This window comes from Elephantulus edwardii, unplaced genomic scaffold, assembly GCF_000299155.1.
Source record: "Elephantulus edwardii isolate Elephantulus edwardi_28Jun2011 unplaced genomic scaffold, EleEdw1.0 scaffold00094, whole genome shotgun sequence".
Classification (NCBI taxonomy): Eukaryota; Metazoa; Chordata; class Mammalia; order Macroscelidea; family Macroscelididae; genus Elephantulus; species Elephantulus edwardii.
Window position 1 is genome coordinate 4,130,516 of NW_006399844.1, and position 13,998 is coordinate 4,144,513.

Here is a 13,998-nt window from a genome sequence, read left to right on the forward strand (position 1 = left end):
CCGCCCGCTGGAAAAAAAAAACACGCCGGACCTCACCGTAGGCGCTGAGAAGGTTACTTAAGTGCAGGGGCCGAAAGCCCTGCCTGTTGTGACCTAGGTAAACAATTCCAGGCACTATCCGTTTTTTGCCTTTCCCTTCCTCCTGTTCTTCTGTCTCCTCCTGTTCTTCATCTGGCTCTGGGTTTTGGTCTTCTCCTTCCAGGGTCCCGTGCTCCGTTACTCCCATCTCCGAATCTTCAGCCTCCATGCAGGCTATAAGTGAAGCCAAATCATGTTTCTTTTGATCAAAGTTCTCCCTAAACTGAGGTTTCACTCTCTTTATTGAAAGCGTCCTTTCTGCAGCATATCTATGTTGGTGATGAAAATGAAGTAAACCTTAACTAACCATTCAAGAGATTTTTTTTTCCTGTGTAACTGTTAGAGAAGCCACAATTTGTACAGAATACTGTTTGGTAACAAGTTTGTTCCAAATATGCTTTTGAATGAAGACTCTGAATTTCGCACATGGAAGCCCTTGTGGCATAACCCATAAGAAGTCTTGCTGCTAACCCAAAGCCCACACCTCTCCGGCAGTTCGAATCTATCAATCTCCATCCATGGGAGAAATATGAGGGATCTCCTCCCAGACATGACTACTGAGATGAAACAAGTTTTGTACACAGCAGCAGCTGTTGTTGCACTTACCAAAAGGCACAACAGAGAGGCCAGCTGAGGCATAGCCAGGCAAATGCTTAGCCTTCATCCAAAAGTACAAGTACAATTAGCTTGTTGTCAAACCATATACTATAGGAGTTGGGGCTTCACTAATCCCATTGGCTTCTAGTTGAAATTGGCTCATAGCTGACCCTTCACTGGGTTGCCAAGGCTATGTATTTACATTGAGAGAAATGTCCTAAAATGTTTTCTTTAGTATTTTAAATACACTCAGGAAAGAAAAAACTCTCCAAACACCTAAACTCAGTGCCTTCAAGTCAAAGGTGACTCATAGCTGACCCTCCAGTGGTTTTTCAGGTCTGTATTCACATTGTCGCTCATAAAGACATTTGGATAAAAGAAAAGGAACTCAGGAAGATGTTCCTGGCTTTGAATCTCTTTTTAAAATTACTCTTTGACATCCATTCATGATAAAACCTCTCCCATCAGACTTAGAGAGGAACTTTCACAACTTGATAAAGAGAAGTGACTCCAAAAAAAGGTTTCCTATAGATAATAACAGTATAATTCAAATAGTATTTGATGATTCCTTACCCCTCAAGATTAAGAAAAATAAATGTCCCCTCTCACTATACCTAATGTACTGGAAGTTCTAGTGAATGCAGTCAAACAAACAAACAAACAAAACAAAAAAAAAGAAACAAAAGGCATACAGGAAAGAAATAATTAAAACTGATGTCATTTGCAGGTGAGATAATTATCTACATATAAGAAAATAAACAGTCTGTCACCCCAGTAAGAATAGCAAAATTTAACAGAGCAGCAAACAACAAATGTTGGTGAGGTTGCTGAGAAACTGGAACCCTTCCTTATTCAGTGTTGGTAGGAGTGTAAAATGCTGCAACCACTATGGAAGGCTGTATGGCACTTTCTCAAAAAGTTGCAAATAGAAATACCATTTGACCTAGCAAGTCCATTACTGGGAATATCCCCTAAAGAAACCATAACTGCCACCCAGGCAGATATATGCACACCCATGTTTATTGCGGCTTTGTTCACAATAGCAAAGAGTTGGAAACAACCTAAGAACACATTAAAAAAGGAATGGATAGAGAAGCTGTGGTATATTCAGACAATGGAATACTACACTGCATCAAAAAACAAGGAACTCATGTAATATTATTAAAAATAGGTGACCTTGGAGGACATTATGCTGAGTGAGATATTTCAGTCACAAAAGGACAAATACTGCATAGTGCCACTGCTGTAGAACAGGACTAGCATTCAGGTTGGGGTAAGGCTGAGGAAAATGGATAAATTATGTATACTGCATTGAAATAGATGAGGGAAAGAACTGTTTAAAAGCAATATATGATTGGGTATTATGGTTATGACAAGAGTCCAGAATGAAGGTTGCATAGTGGAGTTTACTTGGGACGATTGGGGTGGGAGGAGGTTGTATACAAATGAAAGAATTTTTCTTTTACTTTTCAAAGAGAAGAGCAAACTGGGGGGAGGGGTGAACAGGGAGAAAAATGCAACAAGGAATGAATGGAAATCCAAAATCTTTGTAAACATTCATTAAAATTAATAACATTTTAAAAAATTAAAAAATAAAGTCTGCTAAAAACTACTGGAATATTAGATTATAAGTTGCAGAGAACACAGAGCTAACATAACCAAGTCAAGTGCTTTCCAGTCAAAAACAACTAGAAATTGGAATTAAAAGTACTCCTGGAAGGAGTGAAGCCTTCCTTAATTAATCAAGAAATATATTATAATTGAAATATCCCAAAGAGGATACAACTCTCATATCCTAAATCTGACATTTCTAGGACAATGTTGCTACAGATACTAAATTTATGTATTTTATAATTTGCTCAAAAATAACATGGTACCTAAACTCTGCTTTTCCACAGCTCTGTGCATTTTCAGAATAACTATACAGGAGCTTAAAGGGAGAAATAGACAAAACACATGTCTAAAGCTTTTCTCCTGCCAACATAGAAGAGCTAATATTTTGAAGGATTCTGGCTGTGAAAACCAAGAGATAATCCAGTTCAGAGTGCCAGGAGCTGTAAATGAAAACAGTGATTTGTTTTGAGAACTAGATGTGTTGAGAAGAGACAGAGGTCCAGCACCCATAATGAATGGGATAAAAGAGCAATAACACCACGAAGGAACGCTGACCTGTGTTAGAGTCTCAGACTAAACTGAGGATACGTATTAGACCTACTTCTTAATGGAGTGCAAACTGGAGTCCTACATCTTTTGCAAAATGTATTTTCTACTTTATTGACAGCCACACGTTAAGAAACTTGACCTCTGAGAGAAGACACATGCACGTGCACAGAGGTCAAAATGGTGGAATTAAAACGGCACCATCCAGCATCTGGTTAAACATGACAGATTGTCTTTCTCTCACTCCTTCTTAAAATCTTTGGAAAAAATTGTCAAAGAATGAAAATTGGATAAACCAAAAAAAGGCAGTAGAGCCATAGTAGAAATAACAGCAGCAAGAGTTGTCAACATACTTTTGAAAGTAAATGAATAATAGTTACTTCCCCAAGCAAGTAGAGGAAGCTAAAATCAAAATACCTGCAGCAAAGAAAGCAAATGAGCTAGCTAGTTGCCAGTGTAGGAATGTCAAAAAAGTTAGACATTAAAAGGGAAAGTACCTTTGAAGGGAACTGGACCCATTGCCATTAAATCAGTTCTCACTCCTAACAGCCCTCTATGGCATAGCACTGCTGCTCTGTCACGTTGCCACTCCTGCACTCTTTATAGAGGCAGACTGCTACATCTTTTTCCTGCAGTGGGGTTAGTGGATTCGTACTACCAGCCTTTTGGTTTCCAGCTGAGTGCTTTAACCACTGCACTAGTGGAGCTGCCCTCTGAAGGTAGAAATGAGAAAACCAGTTGTTGTCAGGTTGACTTTGACTCTGCTCCATAGAGTTTTCAATTACTGATTTTTCAGGAGTAGACAGCCAGACCTTTTCTTCAGAGACACTTCTAAGAAAACCCGAACCTCCAACCTTTCTGTTAGCAGCCAAAGCACATTAACCATTTGCACTACCCAGGAACTCCTGCAAGTTGAGGGTAGAACTAAAATAGGAAGAGAGTTGAAAACCAGTATCATCAAGCCAAGTGACTACCTTCGTCTCATTCTGAAAAGAAGCACCAAGTTTACTCTCTGACGAAATGGAACTGGAAGAGTTTGGGCTTGGAGATACCAGACACAGAGGAAGCCAAGGCTCAGGCCCTATATGGAAACCAGGAAAGCTGAGTGCAAGTCTGGAGACTGAAAAATGAGGTTCCTCTTAGCTCCCTTCCTTCTGAGAATTCTGGCAGCAAAGAGAAAACATTATAAGATCCCTGACAGCTGAGATCCCCTACAAATGGCTGATCCCCCACTCATCATCCTGTAATGAAATCTGCCATAAAGAACACACACAGAGTCTCCAGCCTGAAACGAAAGAAGGAAGGAGGAATGTTAGAAGTAACCAGTACAGTACTGAGAGCAGTTTTAAACATAAAACCATAATTCCTGTCTTCAAGGCAAATGAGTGAGAGGTGGTATTTGTAAAATAAGAGCTGCATGCTTTTTAAAAAAGGAATATTCAGAGGGCAATGACAAATTTCAGAAAGCATGATAGCTGGAATGAGAGGTTCTTTACCAGGCTGAGAATGATGTTCAGATCAAACATCATTCAATAAATACTACCAAGTGGTTCCTCTGTGTTGGCATGTTCTCGACAGCAGAGATGTGTCAGTGAGTGTAAGAGACAGATCTGAGGCCCGTCCTTGTTACTGCTCTCAAGTGGATTCCAGCCCATGGCAATGTCAAGTCTGCAGACTAGCACTGCTTCTGAGGATGGCCACTGCTGTGATCTTCTGGAAGCAGATTTCTAGCCTTGTCTTTTTTTTTTTAATTCAAGATTTATTGTCCTCAGAAATAAATGGCTTTAGTACTTCTATTAGCATTTATTGAGGTAAATCAGGTGTTTGTTCCTTTGCGAGGAAGCCTTCAATTTCCTAACCATTTCATTGTTTGATTTGGTTTTGGGTGTGTTTTTTTTAAAATTTGGTTTTTGTGGGGGGTTTTTTTACAATCTTTTTTTTTTATAAATTTGACTTTTGAGATGCTTCTGGGTGGATTCAAATCATCCTTTTAGGCTTTCAAGCTTTCAGATGGATGTTTAACTCTTTGAACTTCCCAGGGATTCCTCCAATCCCTGAGCTAAGAAACTGAGGAATACAATAATGCAAGTTACAGTATGTGTTGGAAAGTGATGCGGGAAGGAGAAAAATAGAGCATGATATGGTCAGTGAAGAATACACTGAAAGCATGTTGAATTTTTCAATAATATAGTCAACACATGGGTCATTGAGAAGCAGAGACAGTTGAACCAAGAAGCTTAAAGAAGGCAAAGAAGTAAGGCATTGGGTATGTAGGGGGAGACCATTCTAAACAGAACAACTGGAGTGAAGGCTCTGGGACACAGTGTGTCCAGTCTGTGTGTTACATTAAGAAGGGTCGTGTGCCTGAAGTGAGCAGGTAATAATAAGGGGAGACAAAGACAGAGAGGTAATAGATCACATGGGCCTTGTCGGCCCAGGAGGGATTCTAGCTTTCACACAAAGGCCAATGGGGACCACTGCCCTATTGTGAACAGAATTGTGATATAATCTGCGTTTGATCTTAAAGGGCTCACTCTGACTGCTGTGTTAAGACTAGACTAGAAAGCAAGGGTACTGAAGAAAGGAACTACATCCCAAACTCATGCGTTGTCACCCTAATGTTACTTATTTAAACCCAATTAGTTCCTGCTGACCAATTCTCTGAATCCTTTTTTCCAGCTAAGAAGTGGCTTCCTCGCCCTTTCCTCCATCTATCCATGCTGTGCAGCTATGCCTCTCAGATCCTGCCCTGTCTTCAGCTTTCAGCTCCTACTCCTATTGCACCATATCCCTGAGCCCCTAAGGCTTGATTGGTTCCATTTTTCAGGATTAACTATGGCCCATATTTTTTCCTTCCTTGTTGCTTGTTGACCCTTTCCGATCATATGCAAATAATTAGTAAGCGTTAGTTTATGGGATCTCTGTAACTTTTCATTTTCCACTTTCTAACCCTTCATCATTAGGCAAGCCACTCTGTAGAGGTAACTTTATAAAATTCTTTAAAAAAACTCAGTAGTTGAAGCTGTTTTAAATGAAGAGGGAAGGAAATGGAGGGAGGATGTCTCCAACCTACAGACCTTTGGTGGAAAAATGAACAGATCCACCCTCTCCTCTCTGCTCACCAACTTTTATAAAAACATATCTATTTAAACCAGATATACCTAGATTTCAAAGAAAAATACATGAATCATTTTCCCATAGAATCATTCTCCTCTGTAGTTCTTCAGTGTTCCTTTTTACTGTGATGTTAAGGTAAAAAAGAAAAGCGAGAAAAATAAGCCTGGGAGACCTCTGATAAGGTCAGTGTCTGGCTGTTGGCTCACAGAATTTCTTTACCCCCAAATTGTCTGAAATTAGCAAAAATGTAAAAATAACAAAGAACATGCCGTCAACCCTGACACCAGGGAAGACTTCAACTTTGTGTCCTAAACTTTGAAAGTACCATCCAGGAAAAGAAAAATTGCATCAAATAGAAAGAAGACGCTAAAAAATCCATAATCTTCAAAAGGAATTGCAAAACATGGACAAGGAGGGGCTATTTCTTCCCTCATAAGACCACTCCCCTCTGACAAGAGTGGTGGGATTGGCCTTTCTGATTCTTACTTATTATTAAATGGGCCAGGGATGGGAGAGAGTCTCCTTGGAGTAATTAGTTCATCCACGCCAAGAAAAGACTTCACCAGACACTTGTGAAAAGAATGTCCAGCCCCAGTCTGAGACAGAAACTCACACTATACCCCAGATGCTGCAAAGCAAAACTCTGATGCATTTGTGTCATTAGAGTTAGAAAGACAACTCAAACGCCAGGTACCCTCAACTCAACTCAAGCCCCAGCACCCTCTCCATTCCTCTTAGGTAGTTGAAAGATTGGATAAGTTTGTTAAACCATGTTACAGGGGACAGAATAAAATAGCACCCCATCATACATGATCTCAGGACAGATAGTTGGCTGAGAAAGAATGGTTTACACTCATTAAAGAGCCACCAGGTCACAATGACATAGGACTGAGAGAAAAAAAAAATTAAAAACACAGGCTGAACCAAAACCAAATCTCAGTGTGTCAAACCGAGTCTGACTCATAGCATTCCCATACGACAACGTACACCTGCCTCCACATGGCTTCCAAGAAAGACTAGAATCTTTCCAGAAGCAGACAGTTATGTTCTTCTCTTATGGAGCAGTTGGTGGACTCGAAGTGCCAACTTTGTGCTTAGCAGCCAAGTACTTTAATCATTGTGCCACCAAGTACATACAGACTTTGAAAGCATCATAGAAACTAATAATTTCTGTGTCCTAACTACCTGACACTTGTTTTATATGTATAGTTCCTTTAATCCTCACAATAACCTTACAAGATAAGTACTATCATCCCCATTTTACAGATAAAAAACAGAGAAGTTAGAAAGTTTATGCAGCTCCTAAGAACTGAGCCAGGCTTTGAACACAAGCAGTCAGAAGTGGCTCAGTAGCTTCAGGTTTGGTTTTGTGATTTAGTCTGATTCCAAAACCTGCTCTTAACTTCTCTATTTGGTGGCATGGCCCATAGAGAGTTGTCTTTCTTACCAAAAGGCCCCACTTCTCTGGCTGTTCAAGTCTTTCAAAAGCTCCACAGGAGAAAGATAGATGGTGTCTTATGGGATTTATGGCCCTAGAAGCCCACTAGAGGATCTGCCATGAATCTGCTCCAACTCAGCAACAGTGCAAGTATTTTGTAACCAAAAGAAAAAGACATTTTAGGCACCTGCTTTGCACTCTCCAGGAAATGAAATATGAAAGGACTCTACTGGCCATGCGTTGTTCTTAGAAGCTATTAGAAGAAAGCCAAGAAAAATAAAACTCAAGAATCCAACCCAAAGAGGGTGGAATAAATCCGCAAGTAGAAACTGTTAATGAATCTATAGAAGACTCAGGAATTCAGGATGGAGTATGAGCTCACACGTACAAACCCACAACCACTCACTTTGGTCAGGTAGATTCCAATTTAGGGCAATCCTCCATTGTGTTTCTGAGGCTGTCATTTCAAGAAGGAGCAGCCTGGTTTTCCCCCCCAAGGAGTTACTGGTGGATTCAAACCATCAACCTTCCATTTAGCAGCGCAGCATGTTATGCACCAGACCTACTCATGAGCATAGAGGAAGTAGTAGGAAGCATACAAGAAAAGGAGTCCATCGCTCTGCTTAACAATGAGAAGGATTATTGCTAATCATTTGATTGGTCTGCTAGAGAATTTACAGTGAGAATGGTGGCACAGTTCAAAGAATGCAGGCTGTCACCAAATTATATATGTAGAAGCTGTTGAATTGGCGTGTGTTTTGATATGCATGTCTGCAGCAACAATGGCAAAAAAAAGAAGTTATTAAAAGAAAATAGAATATATATTTATAGATAATGACACTGGAACAAACAGCGACACTACTTTGCCTTTGTAGAATGAGGCTGAGAGATGGGAGGGGGGTGACAGTGGGGCAGGGAAAGGCTGCAGTTTCATAGTTTGTATATTTTTACTGCTTGAATTTTTTCAGTTGTACAAAACAAACAAAACATATACTTTTTTTCAGATTAATAAAAACTCTAACCAAAAGCTTTCATAAAATGTAAAACCCTTTTTGAAAATTAAAGATTGATTTTCTGTATAGATGTGACTGCAGGGAGTCTTCATTTCCTTCCTTATTTTAAAAAAGAAAAAGGCAGCAAATGCTATGAAACTTTAAAAAAAGCATTTTGTTTAAGAAATTGAATCACATACTTCTACCCTATAATTGTCGACTTTTGGTTTCCCAAGACTAAAGGAGAGGCCTTTATTTTAGCATTTGGGTGGAGGCGTCACAAAGCCATCTGTACAACGGATTGGGCTATAAGGAAGAAAGCCATTCTGCCTAAAAATGGCTGCTGAACTGATGCCACAGGAAATAACAAGTTCGTTTTCATTGCCTTGTTGTCTTTATGTATGTTGTTTACACACAAATTCTCGATTTCCATCACAAATTGCTCAGATGTCACATTTGCCTTTTATATTATGGGGTGGTGTGGGGTTTTTTCCCTTCTTTGATGAGCTCCTGACGTCGAGTATGCAAACAAGTCTATCTTTATTGTGCAGGAGGCTGGAAGAGGAGAACATTGCCAGCACATGCTGCAAGTGGGAGAGCCTGCATGCAGACCGGCATACAATGAGGCCAGGGACCACTGTGCAAGTTCTTCTGAGGGAGAGAGGGGTGGGCACAGTTGGGGATTTAAGAAGAAATGAAAGAAACCAGAGGAGTCTGAAGAGCACATACTGAGGACTTTGAACTAGAGGTTGAAAATACTGGTTCTGAAAGGCCAGGAGCTAGAAAGGGAAGTAATACAATCAGCCAAAGAAGTGGAAAGGTTATTTAAGGAGCCACATTAGGTATCACCTGAACGTGGTGGGGCTATGGCTGTGGAGTTTATCCCTGAAAGCAATTGAAATACTTGAGGGTCTTGTAGCTTGTGCTGGCAGAAAGGAAAAGAAAGATTTGTATACTGGAGAGGCAGGAAAAAGGAATAAATTTGCTGATAAAGAAGACATATTTGGGAAGAGCCAGTGATGAATTGAAAATGACACCAAGTTTGTTTTGGCTTGAAATTGAAACATGCAGACACTTGAAAAAGCTGTCAGTATCTCAGATCTCACCATGCTTGGATGAGCTGACTTTGAGACCCTTCCACATTGTCTGATTGAGCTCTGAAAGGGAGGGGGATTAATAAAGATTGATAATTCTTGTAATCTGTTTTACAGTCTTTCCCCAAGAATACATCTGAATTCTATGAAGCTTACATAGTGCTTGGGGAGGGTGGATGAACAGCAGGAAGGAACATGAAGTGTCTGAATCTGTTTGTAAATCCAAGATGGCATTACAGTAGTAGCTGTGTGTATGACTCCTGTCGTGTTAGGTTTCACAGCGAACTATAGATGTTGACCATGTTTGGTTCTAAGTCACCCCACCCCTTTTCACCTTTCTTAAAATAGAGTGTTAGCATTTTTCTTTTCATCAGAGTAAATGTTAAGAGCACACTTCAAATAGTACACACTCCAGTGTAGAGTAATGAGACCATTCCAACACAAGTGGCCGCTTTGTCTCTTACTGCCACCTGTTGGTGGCAGATAGAATGGGCACATTTTGGCTCTGAGTGATTTTGCCCACAGGTTAAAAGTTCCCCTGTTGAGTGTCTTAAGTAGAGGAGCATCTATCATTCCGAAGTCAGCCACCACCTGGCCAGCCAGCCAACGGCATCCTGCTTTCCCTTTCTCCCTATGCAGGTGTGGCGGGGCACCCTGGCCCGGATGCGGTACAAGCGGACCAAGGCAGCCCTGACAATAATCAGGTACTACCGGCGCTACAAGGTCAAGTCCTACATCCGGGAGGTGGCCAGGCGCTTCCAGGGGGTCAAGACCATGAGAGACTATGGGAAGCATGTCAAGTGGCCAACGCCTCCCAAAGTCCTCTGCCGGTTCGAGGAGGCCCTGCAGGCGATCTTTAATAGGTAAGAACTTGGCATGCACTGCGTCCATTTATGGCAGCATAGTTAATATGTAAAGCCACAAATCCGAAGCTGTGATACTGGCTTGGCGCTCTGCTGTTGTGACATTTCCTTTCACCTTATGTCTCCAGTTTGGTAGATTTCACTTTCAAAGGGCATCTGCTTGCCTCTCAAAATAATGGAGCTGTCAATTTATTTTTCTTGTAGGGTTTGGCAGCAGTATGCCACAACCTCTGGATTGATGCCACATTTAAGATAATCTGTGAGCAATGCTGTCTCTGCTTTCTTTTGTTGGCAAAAAAAATTACTATGTCTTGAAATTGCCACTCTTCAAGCAGAAGACCAGTTTCACACTCCTAGAGCCATGGCTTTCACTCCTGACTCCCATGTAGGGTCCTCAAGGGTGTGTAACACGTGCTTGTACCCAGCGCCCACCTCCAGAGATACCTATTTAGAGGAGCAGAGGTGAGATCTGGGCAAGCCTGCTTTTGAAGTTTCCTAGGTGATTATAATATGCAACATCAGATGAAAACAACTGTTTTGGGTCAAGTCTTTAAAGAAAAATTAATGAACAAGGCAACGTGTGTGTGTGTGTGTGTGTGTGTGTGTGTGTGCGCGCGCGCGCCGTGGAATTGGATCCAACTAGCAAAGTTAAAAAATTACTATTATTATTTTGTGTGTGTGTTCCGTCAAATCAGATTTGACTGGTACAGGAGGAGATTGTTTCTCCTTCTCCAGCAAAGCATCTGGTGGATTTGACCTGCACACCTCTAGGATTGCAGTGCAGCTTCTTGCCACTCGACCACCAGAGCTCCCCAGGGCATTTTTTTTATATTATTATTGTGTGTGTGTGTGTGTGTGTGTGTGTGTGTGTGTGTGTGTGTGTGTGTGTCTGTACCATCAAATTGGATTTCACTGGTACAGGAGGAGATTGTCCCTCCTTCTCCAGCAAAGTGTCTGGTGAATTCAAACCACGTACCTCTGGGATTGCAGTACAGCCTCTTGTCACTAGGCCAAAAGAGCTCACCGAGCAAAGCATTTTTAAGACAAATAAATGTGGATGGAAAATTTGATAACTCCACCTGATCTTTTTTTTTTAATCCTGAGTCTGAGTTTATAGTTATTCTCAATTCCTTTCTCCTCATCCTTTGAGCTTATTTGTGTCCAATGTAAAGGGACTGGTGTTGTACATATGTAAAACTGCTGCAATGGGCTTGAGGGTGTTGGAGTTTGTGAGTATGGCACAGGATGGGACAGGGTCCATATCTCTTGTTCTTGAGGTGTATTTGATTCGACAGCACCTAACAACAACTAAAGGTAAGCAGTTCGAATCTACCAGTTCTGTGGGAGAAAGCTTGGCAGCTTTATCTCATAAAGATTTACAGATTCACTGTGAGCCAAAACTGACTGAACAGCAGTGGGTTCCAGTGGCACAGTGGCTAAGGGAATTGGCTGTTAATCAGAGGCTGGCAGTTCAAACACATTAGCAGCTTTACAGGAGAAATATGTGACACTGCTTCCTTAAAAATTCATGTCCCTGGAAACTGTGGTGCAGCAACTCCTGCTCTGCCTTGTAGCATTGTTGTGAGTCAAAATGGACTCTTGGACATTGGAGACTATATTATACAAGGACATATTTAGCTCTGTCATAGATACATTTATCTAGTCATATGAATTTAGCTAGTGGTTTCCAAGTGTGGCCATTCAGAATCATGGTTTTCCACAAAGAACACTAAAATAGTTGAATATGAATTAATTTCTTTTTACTTCTTTACTAAATCTGATTTTTATCTTCCATTATATTTAATTTTTTTAAATTGATGACAGCAAAGGATTTAAAATAGCTTAAAAATACAAATAAAAGAAAATTCATATTTAATGAATATACATTTGTATATTTCATTTGCTTTTTTAAAAAAATTTTTATTTTATTATTTTTTTGCATGTGTACCATCAAATCTGATCTGACAGGTATAAGAGGAATTTGTCCCTCCTTCTCCAGCAGAGCATCTGGTGGATTCGAACCACATACTCTGGGATTGTAGTGCTGTTTCTTGCCACTAGGCCACCAGAGCTCCCTTCATTTGCTTTTAAAAAAAAAGATTGCTCGTAAAGAAGAAAAAAACCCAGAAAACTGCTTAAAACAAGCTCTTCATTTATCAGCTATAGTACTTTATAGGTTATTTGTAAATCTTGGTAGGCTTTTTAATATATGTCTAATTTTTTTTTCAGTGTCATCTTTACCTTTAGTTAGGAACTTTTTTCCTTTCATTCAGTTGCTGTTGTTGTTGTGTACCATTGAATCGGAACTAACCCATAGCTGACCCTCCAACGGGTTTTCAGAGGCAGTTAATCCCATGGGAGGAGATTGGGTGGTTAAGTGTCTTTGAGTCGCCTGCAACTCATAGGAACCCTATGTACAACAGCCCTAAACTCTGCTCTATCCTGTGCCATTCTTGTTGTCTCTGACACACCTACCTCCATCATCCTGATTACAGAATCAATCCATCTCATTGAAGGTCTTCCTCTATTGCGCTGTCCCTTCACCCTCCCAAGCATGACGTCCCTCTCCAAGGACTGGTCCCTCCTTGCAACATGTCCAAAGTATGTCAAACAAAGCTTCAGAATCCTTGCTCCAAGGAGCATCCTGGTCTCACCCTCTCTAGAATGTACCTGTTTGCTCTCCTAGCAGTCCATACTATATTCAATACTCTTCCCCAGTGCCACAGCTTAAAGACATCAATTCCGCTATCATCCCTAGTCATTGTCCAGCTTTCTGATGCATAGCAAGTAACTGCAAAGATTATGGCCTGGAACAGGCGCCCCTTAGTCTCCAGACTGACATTGTTGCTCTTCAGTACTCTGGAGAGATCTCTGACAGCAGACTTCCCCAGTCTAATTAGTCTTTTAATTTCCTGGCAGCTGGTACCAAGAGTGTTGATTGTGGTGCCAAGCAAACTAAAACTGTTAATAATCTCAGTCTCTTCAATGCAATTATTTACCTCAACTTATTTAAACCTCTCTATACCCTCTCATTTTGAACATTATTTTAAAGTAATTATTTTATCTATGAATACACATTTTTTTGCCTTTATTTTTAAAATTTATTTAAACATATTGTTTGAACATGCATAGGTTGTATGTTGAAATCCTCCATATCTCTCTTGTGTTTCCCTCTAATATAATTTAATAATTAATAGATACCCTGTCAATGCTTTTTCTATGTACTTCAGACACATACATATATTTCAGAGGATGTGACAGTGATTAACAACATCCACACTGGCTTCATACTCTAGGTCTGCCACTGGCTAGCTATGTAACCTCGAGGAAATGAGTCTAGCCATGTCTCAGTTTTCCATCTGCAGAAGGACTCTAACAGTAGTCCTGCTTCCTAGGGCTGTTGAAAAGATGTTCAGTGAATTTTCAGAAATCATTTCACACCATGACTGACAGAGAATAAGCCCTATGCAGATGTTGGCTCATAATTATGAGTTAGATCCCTGTGTTGTTGTTGTTGTTATGTGCCATCGAGACACTTGCGACTCATACCGACCCTATGTACAACAGCCCTAAACTCTGCTCTGTCCTGTGCCAATGCACTGTCTCTGACACTCCCATCCCAGTTATCCCAGTCACTGAATCAATCCACCTCATAGAGG

The 13,998-nt window shown here is 40.6% G+C and overlaps 1 protein-coding gene and 1 pseudogene across 1 annotated transcript in view; one reads left to right on the plus strand and one right to left on the minus strand.

Annotated features, from left to right (window-relative positions):
* The window catches only part of LOC102874865, an 897-nt pseudogene extending 650 nt beyond the window's left edge, over positions 1-247 (minus strand).
* MYO1D (myosin ID) overlaps positions 1-13,998 on the plus strand; it is a 449,506-nt gene that overhangs the window by 264,711 nt on the left and 170,797 nt on the right. The window contains exon 17 of the mRNA XM_006890918.1: positions 10,116-10,339. Within this exon, the coding sequence (XP_006890980.1) occupies positions 10,116-10,339 (224 nt within the window). The remainder of the gene's footprint in view (positions 1-10,115; positions 10,340-13,998) is intronic.